Source organism: Aotus nancymaae, unplaced genomic scaffold (genome assembly GCF_030222135.1).
Source record: "Aotus nancymaae isolate 86718 unplaced genomic scaffold, 86718_ANA_hifiasm-v0.15.2.pri h1tg000097l, whole genome shotgun sequence".
NCBI lineage: Eukaryota > Metazoa > Chordata > Mammalia > Primates > Aotidae > Aotus > Aotus nancymaae.
Genome location: NW_026988512.1, coordinates 2,394,463 through 2,408,713, shown reverse-complemented (window position 1 = coordinate 2,408,713; position 14,251 = coordinate 2,394,463). Strand labels below are relative to the sequence as shown.

The 14,251-nt window shown below is 44.1% G+C and overlaps 1 protein-coding gene across 1 annotated transcript in view; it reads right to left on the bottom strand.

Annotated features, from left to right (window-relative positions):
- CHRNB3 (cholinergic receptor nicotinic beta 3 subunit) overlaps nt 1–2,015 on the bottom strand; it is a 36,670-nt gene extending 34,655 nt beyond the window's left edge. The window contains exon 1 of the mRNA XM_012475989.2: nt 1,770–2,015. Coding sequence (XP_012331412.2) covers nt 1,770–1,821 — 52 coding nt within the window. The 5' untranslated portion in view covers nt 1,822–2,015. The remainder of the gene's footprint in view (nt 1–1,769) is intronic.
- Between the last annotated feature and the right edge of the window lie 12,236 nt (nt 2,016–14,251).

Here is a 14,251-nt window from a genome sequence, read left to right as displayed (position 1 = left end):
TGGTGCCTTACCATATCATCATGTTGTAAGAAAGATGGGAAGATAAATAGGATACACCCCCTGCTTTTTAAGAGCAGACACCACACACAAAATATGAAATAGCAGTATGAGAGACATCCCACGGCCACACCCGAGGATCTTTATACCAAAGCCAGAAATATAAAAATCAAGGGCTTGCCTCTTGTAATTTGAAAAAAGTGGTTTTGTATAACAAAAGGAAACTATTTTCTTTACAATGAGTAGTAAAGTTAAAAAAGGTAAGGAAATGTGGGACAGGTTTTAAAACATGAGCAGATGCTGATGAATCTAGAAATACTCACAGATGTAAGATTTATCACAGATTATTAGATTTATTATAGATCTGTAAGAGGTCACACAACCTTCCCAAACACTTGCAGCCCACACAATGGAGACCGATGCCAGGTGCCAGGCAATGCCAGCTGTCTTACGTAATCATGATTGTACATACAGCACGAGGCTTAGCTGAACCACGAGCGTTTATGCTAAACACCCTCTCTAAGCATTGAGTGAAATCATTCCCTGGGAAAAGAGTGGTAAGAATCCATTATTTTATAGTAAATAGAATAATAAAGACAGGAAAACATCAGACACACATACATTAATTGTAAGCTCAAACACACAGAAGTTTCTTCTTATTTTTGTGATTGGCAAACTGCATTTAAGACTTTGAAAAGTCAACAGTTCATGATATTTGAAACTGAGTTTGAGGCTTTCTGCATTTAGAAATTCCTGTTTGACTTCGAGTCCTTGGTCTGAGAAAAGGTCATTTCTGGCAACAGGATAACGTTCAGGTGCCTCGCCGCCCTGGGACCTCGAAATGCAGAATTTATTTCTGGATTTGGGCAAACCTCCCTCAGTGCCTCCAGCTCTCCATTTGGAAATTATGATAATCAAACGTGGCAAAAATACTACTGAGAAATTAATACAAATTGCTAGTGGACCGACACTTTTCTCGCCATCTGGCTGTGGTTTCAGATGGTTTCTGACTCAATGGGGAAACTTTCTGTTCTCAAGTTACACAGGAGGTGAAATGATTCCCAAACCCAGGAAACTGACTGGTGCAAACGACCAGCCCCCAGAGCCTTTCAGCACTTTCTCCCTTTCCTTTTCTCTTTCTGTTCTCTCTCTGTGTGTCTCTCACTCTTTCCTTTTATTTGTCCTTTATCCCTATCAAAAATTCCTCTATATTCAGTTGTTAATAGTCATATAAAACACACACATATTCGTAGACATTTGAAACACTTGTGTTCAACTGTGATATACAAACATTCTAAATCTACCTACATACACAAATTTAGAAAATATTTTTATAGGTCTACAGGGCATATTGGACAAAATTAAATATCTAAACACAGATATAGAAATTATTAGTAAATATGACAGAAGAATATTGATATAGTAAATTTTTGTGCCAAATATTTGAACAATTCTCTGAGTAGTGCTCGGTGGATTCAGCAACATTTTTCCTGCTTTTGTGTCTTGTTATCAAGCTTGTAGTGATTCAGAAGGAGAAACACAGCAAATCACAAAAACATAAACATTATGAAATTCATAGATATGATTTCTTCAGCAACCCCCCCCCCCCACATCTCACAGAATGGCTCATTTGGGCCATATTTTAAGGGTTCTCCTAAATATATCCTGTGTATTACACTTTGTAATTCTAACATTATCAACACCATAGTTTTGCCTCCTCTGCTTAAATAATTCTGCGGTTGTAGTTTTAATTCAGTGTGACTTGGGCTTACCTGAGGAAGGGATGCCAAGGACGATGAGAACCAGCATAAAATCCGTGAGCATCGTGATGTCAGTTTCAGAAAGACAATTTCTTCCTTTTTAACGACAGAGCATTTCCCTTGGAAAAAGGGGTTTTGAAAAGAAAACACAGGGGTTCAAAATCCGAAGTGGAACCCAAGAGGAGAGCCACACCTGGAGTGGAATAAAACGCCTCCGCCGCTCTCGCTGGGTGCGCTGCTTCTCAAAGTGCACGCATTGATTTGCAGTCGGCTGTCAGACCGTGTAAGTCTAAAACATATCTCTGGGTCCTAACTCCTGACTTATTAATTTGCTCCCTTGCAAGAGATGCAGCGCACTGGAGAAAGGATGAAGCTAGACAACTTCTGAATGTTCTGCACTGCTTTTCTTACGGTTGGGATCTGCGTACAGGAGAAGCACACTTTACCACGTCCACCCTGGAAGTGAGTGAGAAGTGTCTCATCCCCACTATTTCTCTATATTATTTTCTTTTCTTTTTCTTCTTCTTCTTCTTCTTTTTTTTTTTTCTGAGACAAAATCTTACTCTGTTACCCAGGCTGGAGTGCAGTGGCACAATCTCGGCTTACTGCAACCTCCACCTCCAGGGTTCAAGCCATTTTCCTGCCTCAGCCTCCCTAGTAGCTGGGATTACAGGCACCCACCACTGTGCCTGGCTGATTTTTGTATTTTTAGTACAGTCGGGGTTTCAACATGTTGGCAAGGCTGTTCTTCAACTCCTGACCTCAGGTAATCCACTCACCTTGACCTCCCAAAGTGCTAGGATTACAGCTTTGAGCCACTGCTCCTGACCTCTCTTTCCTTGCTTCCTTCCTCCCTTCCTTCCTCCCTCCCTCCCTTCTTTCCTTCCTTCCTTCTCTCCTTCCTTCCTTCCTTCCTCCCTTCCTTCCTCCCTCCCTCTCTCCCTTCTTTCCTTCCTTCCTTCCCTTCTTTCTTTCTCTTTCTTTTTTTTTTTTTTTGAGTTGGAGTCTCACTCTGTTGCCCAGGCTGGAGTACAGTGGCACATTCTCGGCTCACTACAACCTCCACCTCCCTGGTTCAAGCCATTCTCCCTCCTTAGCCTCCCAAGTGACTGGGATTACAGGCACCCACCATCATGTCCGGCTAATTTTTGTAGTGACCGAGATTCACCTTGTTGACCAGGCTGGTCTTGAACTCCTGACCTCAGGTGATCCATCCACCTCGGCTTCCCAAAGTGCTGGAATTACAGGCGTGAGCCACTGTGCCCTGCCTCTCTGTTCTCTTTTTAGGTTGGACCTGAGAGTCATGAGTGTGTCCTAGAGCCTCCCTTCTCTGGTGGTTCCCACGTGTGTTAATATCAGCACATTCTCTGTGGCTCCTTTAACCCACCAGGCTGACCTTCTGGTCATTACAGCGGACAGCAGAGTGGGAGGTTACTGGTGTTTTATGTATGAGACTTGGACACTGAAAACGCCATCTTTTCTTCTTTACAGTTGATCAGATTTCATCTAGTTCAGTCTGTGCACACCCAGAGGGCCCTTGATGAGTGCGTAGTACATCCAATGAAGGGCAAATACAAAGCCAGGGCTAGACAGACAAGAGGGCAGGGTGGGAGCCAGCACCTACCTGGATGGCAACTCAGTGCTGGAGGAACCCGCCCCAGGGCGCGGAGGAACCCGCCCCAGGGCGCGGAGGAACCCACTCCAGGGCACGGAGGAATTCTATCTTAGTCCAGTTTTTTTTTTTTTTTTTTTTTTTTTGAGACAGAGTCTCACTCTGTCACCCAGGCTGGAGTGTAGTGGCATAATCTTGGCTCACTGCAACCTCCACATCCTGAGTTCAAGCAATTCTCCCACCTCAGCCTCCCGAGTAGCTGGGATTACAGGTGTCTGCCACCACGTCCAGCTAATTGTTTTGTATTTTAGTAGAGACGAGGTTTCACTGTGTTGCCCAGGCTGGTCTTGAACTCCTGACCTCGTGATCTGCCTGCTTCAGCCTCCCAAAGTGCTGGGATTTCAGGCATGAGCCACCAAGCCTGGCCAATTTAGTCCAATTTTTAAATTTCTTATTTTAACCCTCCTGTGTGTGCCATTAGCACGTTTGAGACACCCAGAGGGTGCTGGGTAAGGAGCCATTGTATCCTGGGGTCTGGCCAGGACCCGGAGCCCTGAGCTCTGGAGCCCTCTGTCTGTTCCTCAGGACTTTAGTCTCAGAGACCTTCACATTGCGATGTCGTGGCCCTGCCTGGCCTCCCTTCCTACACCACCAGCTCCTGGGGGAGGGGGAGTTTGGTCTCCAGACCTGCGTCTCTCAGTGTCCAGAGCATGTCACCTGCAAATGCTTGAGAACGTTGCGGGAACGCAGGGAGGAAGGAGCCAGGCTCTGATTGCTCATCCCTCTGAATTGTGCTCCGCGCCCGCTGAGAATTTATAACGGCCTCAGCAGTGAATCAGCCACCACCAATCCAGGTGTGCAGAAAGTTTCACCTTTATTTTCAAGAAATCAAATAAAATAAAGGTAGCCTTCCATGGAACTGGCTGGAAATCCAGTCTCAGTCATCGCAGGCCTTCCAGCCCTTTCCCTGTGGGAGCAACTGAATCTGGAAGGCTTTTGTGGTCCCCAAAATGTGGCACAGTCCTGTAACCTCCAGGCCGCCTTGACCACAGCTGGGGTCCATGCTCGGCCCACATGGTCCCCTGGAGCCAGCAGCTCGGTCTTTGACTTCTCCAATGCCCAGGATTCTGTCAAGACTGGAGGCCTTCGTAATTGGACCCTGCCTCCCTGAGCCGCACACATCCCCTGCCTGCTGAGGACTGCACCCCTCAAGTGCGACCCCAAGTGGGGCACGGTCCTGCTGCTGCTGGAAGGACTTGCCAGCCCCTTCCTCTGCCTTGGGAGGCTCCTTTCTGTCTCCCTTTACAGCCACCTTTCTCCCTGAAAACACACTCAGCTCTTCTCCATCCCACAGTAGAAACCTCAAATCACCTCTCCATTGAGTTTAGACTTTGGGGGGAAAGTGGACATTAAACAGACACAGGAAGCCTATCTCACTCTTTTTGAGACGGAGTTTCGCTCCTGTTCCCTAGGCTGGAGTGCAATGGCGAAATCTCATCTCACCGCAGCCTGTGCCTCCCGGGTTTAAGCGATTTTCCTGCCTCAGCCGCCTGAGTAGCTGGGATTACAGGTGGCCACCACATCCAGCTAATTTTTGTATTTTTAGTAGAAATGGGGTTTCACCATGTTGGCCAGGCTGGTCTCGAACTCCTGGCCTCCAGTGATCCATCTGCCTCAGCCTCCCAGAGATCTGGGATTACAGACGTGAGCCACTGTGCGGGCCCAGCCAGGGTGCCTCTTTCTTTCTTCTTTCTTTCTTTTTTTCTTTCTTCCTTTCTTCCTTTTCTTCCTTCCTTCCTTCTCTCTCTCTCTATCTTTTTCTTTCTTTCTTTTGACAGAGTTTCACTCTCGTCGCCCAGGCTGGAGTGCAATGGCGCAATCTCGGCTCACAGCAACCTCCGCCTCCTGGGTTTAAGCGATTCTCCCGAGTAGCTGGGATTACAGACATGCACCACCATGCCCGGCTAATTTTGTATTTTTTTAGTAGAGACAGGGTTTCTGCATGTTGGTCAGCCTGGTCTTGAACTCCCGACTTCAGGTGATCTGCCCGAATCAGCCTCCCAAGGTGCTGGGATTACAGGTGTGAGCCACTGTGCCTGGCCAGATGTACTTTCAATTGAAGATGTAAGTTCTGACTGGCATTTAGTAATCATGAAAGCAGTGTAATCCTAATACTACTTTTCAAGGCCACTTATAATCCATTGTTCTAATCCAATCACCATCAATGTTTGGTTTACTTCCTTCCAGTACGCATGCACACGCACACACACACTGGATGGCACTGTGCTCACCCAGACGACGTATGAGTTAACACACTTCAACTGAGCTGTTACCTTTAATATAAAACTCAACACCAGTCGCCAGGCGTGGCGGCTCACACCTGTAATCCCAGCACTTTGGGAGGCCGAGGCAGGTGGACTACCTGAGGTCAGGAGTTCCAGACCAGCCTGACCGACATGGAGAAACCCCATCTCTACTAAAAATACAAAAATCAGCTGGGTGTGGTGGCACATGCCTGTAATCCCAGCTACTCAGGAGGCTGAGGCAGGAAAATCGCTTAAACCCGGGAAGTGGAAGTTGTGGTGAGCTGAGATCACACCATTGCACTTCCAGCCTGGGCAACAAGAGCAAAACTCCATCTCAGAAAAAACCCCAAAAACAAAACAAACAAAGAAAAAAAGAAACCGCAACACCATTAAAAAGGTTATTAAGGCTAAAAAGACAAAAGATTTTATAAAGAAAAGGACATTTTAGTACGATGAGAAAAGGAGAAACTTTGAGGAATTATTTCATAACCTCTAAGGGGACAAAAAGGAGCATCGTGGCTGGTTCTGTAGTACCTGTAAGTGGATTCAGAGCTCACTGAGCCACTGTAAACAAGGGCGTGGATTAACACGTGGAAGTCGAGCGTGTGAAGTGGTAGGATGTGGGGACACAGGACTGAAGAAGAAAAGGATGAGAATGAATTTTTGGAAGAGAATTTTCAAAAGTTTAAAAGTTAGAATCCATTTTTTGCTGAACTCATAGAAAAATAATCAAAGTATGACTTTTGCTCACCCAAAGAATATAGAAAGAAGAAAACAGGAGACAATCTAAGACGGCCAAATAAGAACAGCTCTGGATTGCAGTTCCCAGTGAAAATGCAGAGGGTGAGTGATCACCACATTTCCAAATGAATTTTTACTGCCCACAGACCAGGAGATTCCCAGGCGGAAAAGTGCCATGAGTCTCCAGCACGGCTGTTTCAGCCAGCGCAGTGGGTCTCCGCACAAAAACTCACACAAATCTGGGCACCGTTTCAACTGGTGCCTGGGAGGCCTGGGAGACAGAGTCACCCATTCAACTGTAAAAATGGGGGCTGAAACAGGGAGCCAGGTGATCTGGCATGGCCAGTCCCACCCCCACAAAGACCAGCAATCTGAAATGGTCTGGATTGAGAGTTTCACAGCAAGCATAGCTGGACCCGGGACGGTCCAGCTCTGTGGGGGGAAGGGTGTCTGCCATTACCGAAGCAGTCCACCACTACCGAGGCAGTCCCCCAATACTGAGGTGGTCCACCCTTACAGAGACAGTCAGCCATTACTGAGGCAGTTCTAACTGTACCTCTGTAAACAAAACTGCAAGGACGTTCACACAGCAGCTGGGCAGAGCCCATGGCAGCTCAGCAACGCCTCTGCAGGCAGACTGTGACTAGGCTACCTCCTCGCTGGGCAGGGCATCTCTGAAAAAAGGCAGCAGCACATCAAGAATTTATAAATAGAGCCCCACCTTCCCAGGACAGAGCACCTGGGAAAAAAAAAGGTGGTTTTGAGTTCTGCTGCAGCCGACTTAAATGTACCTGCCCAGCAGCTCTGAACAGAACAATGGAGCTCACGCTCAGAACCTGAGCTCCTATAAGGGACAGTCTCCTCAAGCAGCTCCCCAACCCCCGTATACCCGACCCCCATATATCCAAAGCAACACTTCATGAAGGAGAGCTCAGGCTGACATCTGACAGATATCCTTCTGGGACAAAGATAGAAGAAGAAACTGGCAGCAACCCTTACTGTTTTGCAGTCACCACAGGTGATCCCCAGGCAAGCAGGGTCTGGAGTGAACCTCCAGCAGTCCCATAGCAGAGGGGCCTGACTGTGAGAAGGAAAACTAAAAAACAGAAAGAAATAACTTCATCATCAACAAAAAGGATGTCCACTCAGAGACCCCATCCGAAAGTCACCAACTACAAAGACCACAGGTAGATAAATCCACAAAGATGGGAAGAAACCAGCAAAAAAGGATGAAAACACCCAAAACCAGAATGTCTCTCCTCCTCCAAGGGATCACAACTCCTCACTAGCAAGGGAGCAAGGCTGGATGGAGAATGAGTCTGATGAATTGACAGAAACAGGCTTCAGAAGGTGGGTAATAACAAACTTCTCTGAGCCAAAAGAACATGTTTTAACCCAATGCAAAGAAACAAAGAACCTTGAAAAAAGGTTAGATGAAACGCTAACAAGAATAAACAGCTTAGAGAGGAATATAAATGAATTGATGGAGCTGAAAAACACAAGAACTTTGCGAAGCATACACAAGTTTCAATAGCCAAATCGACCAAGCAGAAGAAAGGATATCAGAGATTGAAGATCAACTCAATGAAATAAAATGAGAAGGCAAAATTAGAGAAAAAAGAGTGAAAATAAATGAACATAACCTCCAAGAAATATGGGCTTGTGTGAAAAGACCTAATCTACGTTTGATAGGTGTACCTGCATGTGACAGAGAGAATGAATCCAAGCTGGAAAACACTCTTCAGGATGTTATCCAGGAGAACTTCCCCAACCTAGCAAGGCAGGCCAATATTCAAATCTAGGAAATACAGAGAACACCACAAAGATATTTTTCAAGAAGAGCAACCCCAAAGCACATAATTGTCAGATTCACCAGGGTTGAAATGAAGGAAAAAACGCTAAGGGCAGCCAGAGAGAAAGATTAAGTTACTCACAAAGGGAAGCCCATCAGACTCACAGTGGATCTCTTGGCAGAAACCCTACAAGCCAGAAGAGAGTGGGGGCCAATATTCAACATTCTTTTTTTTTTTAAAAAAGATGGGGTTTCACCATGATGGCCAGGCTGGTCTTGAACTCTTGACCTCAGGTGATCCACCCACCTCGGCCTCCCAAAGTGCTAGGATTACAGGCATGAGCCACCACGCTCGGCTCAACATTCTTAAAGAAAAGAACTTTCAACCTAGAATTTCATATCCAGCCAATCTAAGCTTCATAAGCAAAGGAGAAATAAAATTCCTTATGAACAAGCAATTGCTGAGAGATCTCATCACCACCAGGCCTGCCTTACAAGAGCTCCTGAAAGAAGCACTAAACATAGAAAGGAACAGCCAGTACCAGCCACTCCAAAAACATACCCAGTGGTAAAGAGCATCGACACAATGAAGAAACTGTGTCAACTAATGGGCAAAACAACCAGCTAGCATCCAAATGGCAGGATCAAATTCACACATAACAATAATAACCTTAAATGTAAATGGGCTAAATGCCCCAGTCAAAAGACACAGACTGGCAAATTGTATAAAAAGTCAAAACCCATTGGTGTGCTGTATCCAGGAAACCCATCTCACATGCAAGGATACGCAAAGGCTCAAAATAAAGGGATGGAGGAAGATTTACCAAGCAAATGGAGAGCAAAAAAAAAAAACAGGAGTTGCAATCCTAGTCTCTGATAAAATAGACGTTAAAGCAACAAAGATCAAAAGAGACAAAGAAAGACATTACATAATGGTAAAAGGATCAATGCAACAAGAAGAGCCAATGATCCTAAATATATATGCACCCAATACAGTAGCACCCAGATATATAAAGCAAGTTCTTAATGACTTACAAAGAGACTTAGACTCCCACACAACAATAGTGGGAGACTTTAACACTCCACTGTCAATATTAGACAGATCAACGAGACAGAAAATTAACAAGATATCCAGGACTTGAACTCAGATCTGGACCAAGCAAACCTAATAGACATTTACAGAACTCTCCACCCCAAATCCACAGAATATACATTCTTCTCAGCATCACATCACACTTACTCTAAAGTTGACCACATAATTGGAAGTAAATCACTCCTCAGAAAATGCAAAAGAATAGAAATCATAGCAAACAGTCTCTCAGACCACAGGGCAATCAAGTTAGAACTCAGAATTCAGAAACCAACCCAGAACCACACAGCTTCATGGAAACTGAACAACTTTCTCCTGAATGTTGACTGGATAAACAATGAAATGAAGGCAGAAATAAAGATGTTCTTCGAAACCAACTAGAATGAAGACATAACGTACCAGAATCTCTGGGACACATTTAAAGCAGTGTCTAGAGGAAAATGTATAGCAATAAGTGCCCACATGAGAAGCAAGGAAAGATCTAAAATCAACATCCTATCGTCAAAATTGAAGGAGCTAGAGGAACAAGATTAAAAAAACTCAAAAGTTAGCAGAAGATAAGAAATAACTAAGATCAGAGCAGAACTGAAGGAGAGAGAGACACCAAAAACCCTTCAAAAAAATCAACAAATTAAGGAGTTGCTTTGAAAAGATCAACAAAATAGACCACTAGCCAGATTAATAAAAAAGAAAAGAGAGAAGAATCAAATAGATGCAATAAAAAACGATAAAGGGGATGTGACCACAGATCCTACAGAAATACGAACTACCATCAGAGATTACTAGAAACAACTCCATGCACATAAACCAGTAAACCTGGAAGAAATGGATAAATTCCTGGACACATGCACCCTCCCAAGCCTAAACCAGGAAGAAGTCAAAACCCTGAATAGACCAATAACAAGGTCTGAAGTCGAGGCAGCAATTAAGAGCCTACCACACAAAAAAAGCCCAGGTCCAGATGGGTTCACAGCCAAATTCTACCAGACATACAAAGAGGAGCTGGTACCATTCCTTCTGAAACTATTCCAAACAATCCAAAAAGAGGGAATCTTCCAAAATCATTTTATGAGACCAATATCATCCTGATACCAAAACCCAGCAGAGACTCGACAAGAAAAGAAAACTTCAGGCCAATATCCATGATGAACATAGATGCAAAAATCTTCAATAACATACTGGTAAACCGATTGCAACAGCACATCAAAAAGCTTATCCACCATGATCAAGTAGGATTCATCCTGGGGATGCAAGGCTGGTTCAACATATGCAAGCCTATAAACGTAATTCACCACATAAACAGAACCAAAGACAAAAATCACTTAATTATCTCAATAGATGCAGAGAAGGTCTTTGACAAAATTCAACAGCGCTTTATGCTAAAAACTCTCAATAAACTAGGTATCAATGGAACATATCTCAAAATAATAAAAGCTATTTATGACAAACCCACAGCCAATGTCATACTGAATGGGCAAAAACTGGAAGCATTCCCTTTGAAATCTGGCACTAGACAAGGATGCCCTCTCTCACCACTCCTATTCAATATAGTACTGGAAGTTCTAGCCAGAGCAATCAGGCAAGAAAAAGAAATAAAGGGTATTCAATTAGGAAAGAAGGAAGTAAAATTGTCTCTATTTGCAGACGACATGATTGTGTATCTAGAAGACCCCATCGTCTCAGCCCAAAATCTCCTGAAACTGATTAGCAACTTCAGCAAAGTCTCAGGATACAAAATCAATGTGCAAAAATCACAAGCATTCCTATACACCAATAACAGACTTAAAGAGAGCCAAATCAAGAATGAACTGCCATTCACAATTGCTACAAAGAGAATAAAATACCTGCGAATACAACTTAAAAAGAACATAAAGGACCTCTTCAAGGAGAACAACAAACCACTGCTCAACAAAATAAGAGAGGACACAAACAGTTCGAAAAACATTTCATGCTCATGGTTAGGAAGAATCAGTATTGTGAAAATGGCCATACTGCCCAAAGTAATTTATAGATTCAACACTATCCCCATCAATCTACCTATGACCCTCTTCACAGAACTGAAAAAAACCACCTTAAACTTCATATGGAACCAAAAGAGAGCCCGCATAGCTAAGTCAATTCTAAGCAAAAAGAACAAAGCTGGAGGCATCACACTACCGGACTTCAAACTATACTACAAGGCATAGTACTGGTACCAAAACAGAGATATAGACCAATGGAACAGAACAGAGGCCTCGGAGGCAATGCCACACATCTACAACCATCCGATCTTTGACAAACCTGACAAAAACAAGCAATGGGGAAAGGAGTCCCTGTTTAATAAATGGTGTTGGGAAAACTGGCTAACCATGTGCAGAAAGCAGAAACTGGACCCCTTCCTGAACACCTTACACTAAAATTAACTCCAGATGGATTAAAGACTTAAACATAAGACCTAACACCATAAAAACCCTAGAAGAAAACCTAGGCGAAACCATTCAGGACATAGGCGTAGGCAAGGACCTCATGACCAAAACACCAAAAGCATTGGCAACAAAAAACAAAAAAGACAAATGGGATTGAATTAAACTTCAGAGCTTCTGCACAGCAAAAGAAACAATCATTAGAGTGAACTGGCAACCAATAAAACGGGAAAAAAATTTTTGCAATCTACCCATCTGACAAAGGACTTCTATCTAGAATCTACAAAGAACTAAAACAGATTTACAAGAAAAAAACAAACCCATTCAAAAGTGGGCAAAGGATATGAACAGACACTTTTCAAAATAAGACATATATGAGGCCAACAAACATATGAAAAAATGCTCATCATCACTGGTCATTAGAGAAATGCAAATGAAAACCACGTGAGATACCATCTCACGCCAGTTAGAATGGCGATCATTAAAAAATCTGGGGACAACAGATGCTGGAGAGGATGTGGAGAAATAGGAACACTTTTACACTGTTGGTGGGAGTGTAAATTAATTCAACCACTGTGGAAGACAGTGTGGCGATTCCTCAAGGACCTAGAAATAGAAATTCCATTTGACCCAGCAATCCCATTACTGGGTATATGTCCAAAGGATTATGAATCACTCTATTTTAAAGACACATGCACATGAATGTTCCTTGCAGCACAGTTTACAATAGCAAAGACTTGCCAACCCAAATGCCCATCAATGATAGACTGGGCAGGGAAAATGTAGCACATATACACCATGGAATACTATGCAGCCATGAAAAACGATGAGTTTGTGTCCTTTGTAGGGACATGAATGAACCTGGAAACCATAATTCTCAGCAAACTGACACAAGAACAGAAAATCAAACACCAAATTTTCTCACTCATAGGCGAGTGTTGAACAATGAGAACACATGAACACAGGGACGGGAGCATCACACACTGAAGTCTGTGGGGGGGATCTAGGGGAGGGACAGTTGGGGGTGGGGAGTTGGGGAGGGATAACATGGGCAGAAATACCAGATATAGGTGATGGGGATGGAGGCAGCAAACCACATTGCCATGTGTGTACCTATGCAACAATCTTGCATGTTCTTCACATGTACCCTAGAACGTAAAGTGCAATAAAATAAATATTTTTTTTTTTTTTTTTTTTTTTTTGAGACGGAGTCTCGCTCTTGTTACCCAGGCTGGAGAGCAATGGCGTGATCTCGGCTCACCGCAACCTCCGCCTCCTGGGTTCAGGCAATTCTCCTGCCTCAGCCTCCTGAGTAGCTGGGATTACAGGCACGCGCCACCGTGCCCAGCTAATTTTTTTTTGTATTAGTAGAGACGGGGTTTCACAATGTTGACCAGGATGGTCTCGATCTCTTGACCTCGTGATCCACCCACCTCGGCCTCCCAAAGTGCTGGGATTACAGGCTTGAGCCACTAAAATAAATATTTTTAAAAAAATTAAATAAATAAATTTAAAAAACAAAAAAACAAGTGGATGTCAAGCCTGGAAGAGGAGCTCTAGTGGTGGGCCGCATGGTGATAACACATTTAACCTCTTGACAGCATGGAAGATATGCTTAGCGGATTTGCAAATAACAAAACTAAGAGGGCAGGCCAGATTGCCAAGATCTCTCCCAGTGCAAAACCCTACCCACTGATCCACAGAATCACAATACGACCTCAGGGTGGGTGCTGGGCCCATGCCAGTAAGATAGATTGGCTTAGTTTGTGGCCACATTTGTGTGAATTGGGACAAAATATGTCTTTTTGCTTCATTATTTTATTTCTACATCTTTTTACAGTTAGAAAAACAAAATCACATTGAGGTATTTATTTAATTAATTGCCTTAACTGCAAAGAATATGACTACATGATACTGCCAGTCACTTTATGAGGAAAGATTAAAAAGCAAAGAGTTTAGATGAGAAAAAAGTCTGGCTGGGCGCAGTGACTCACGCCTGTAATCTCAGCACTTTGGGAGGTCGAGACAGGTGGATCTCTTGAGGTCAGGAGTTTGAGACCAGCCTGGCTGACACGGTGAAAGCTTGTCTTTACTAAAAGTACAAAATTTAGTTGGGTGTGGCAGTGCGTGCCTGTAATCTCAGCTGCTACTCAGGAGGCTGAGGCAGGAGAATTGAATCCAGGAGGCGGAGGTTGCAGTGAGCCGAGATAGCGCCATTAGCACTCCAGCCTGGGCAACAAGAGCAAAACTGTGAAGTCACAGTGAGGTGGGGCAGGATCGGGCGGGACCACACCTCTCACAGCCCGGTGCTCTTACTGTTTTTGTACCATTGACACGTAATAAGCGATCCCACGAACCAGTGTGCCAGTTTCTCATGGAGAGAACACACTCCCCGCCTTCTGGGGGCCATGAGCTTCCCGCTTCCTCAGTCACCCATCAGGTTTTACCAGTGCTCCCCTCCTTGGGGTCTGCCTTCTGTCTAACCTCAGTCATTCCTGCGGTAGCATGCCTGACTCTACAGCCAGCCAGCATTTCAAATCCTCCAATCCTC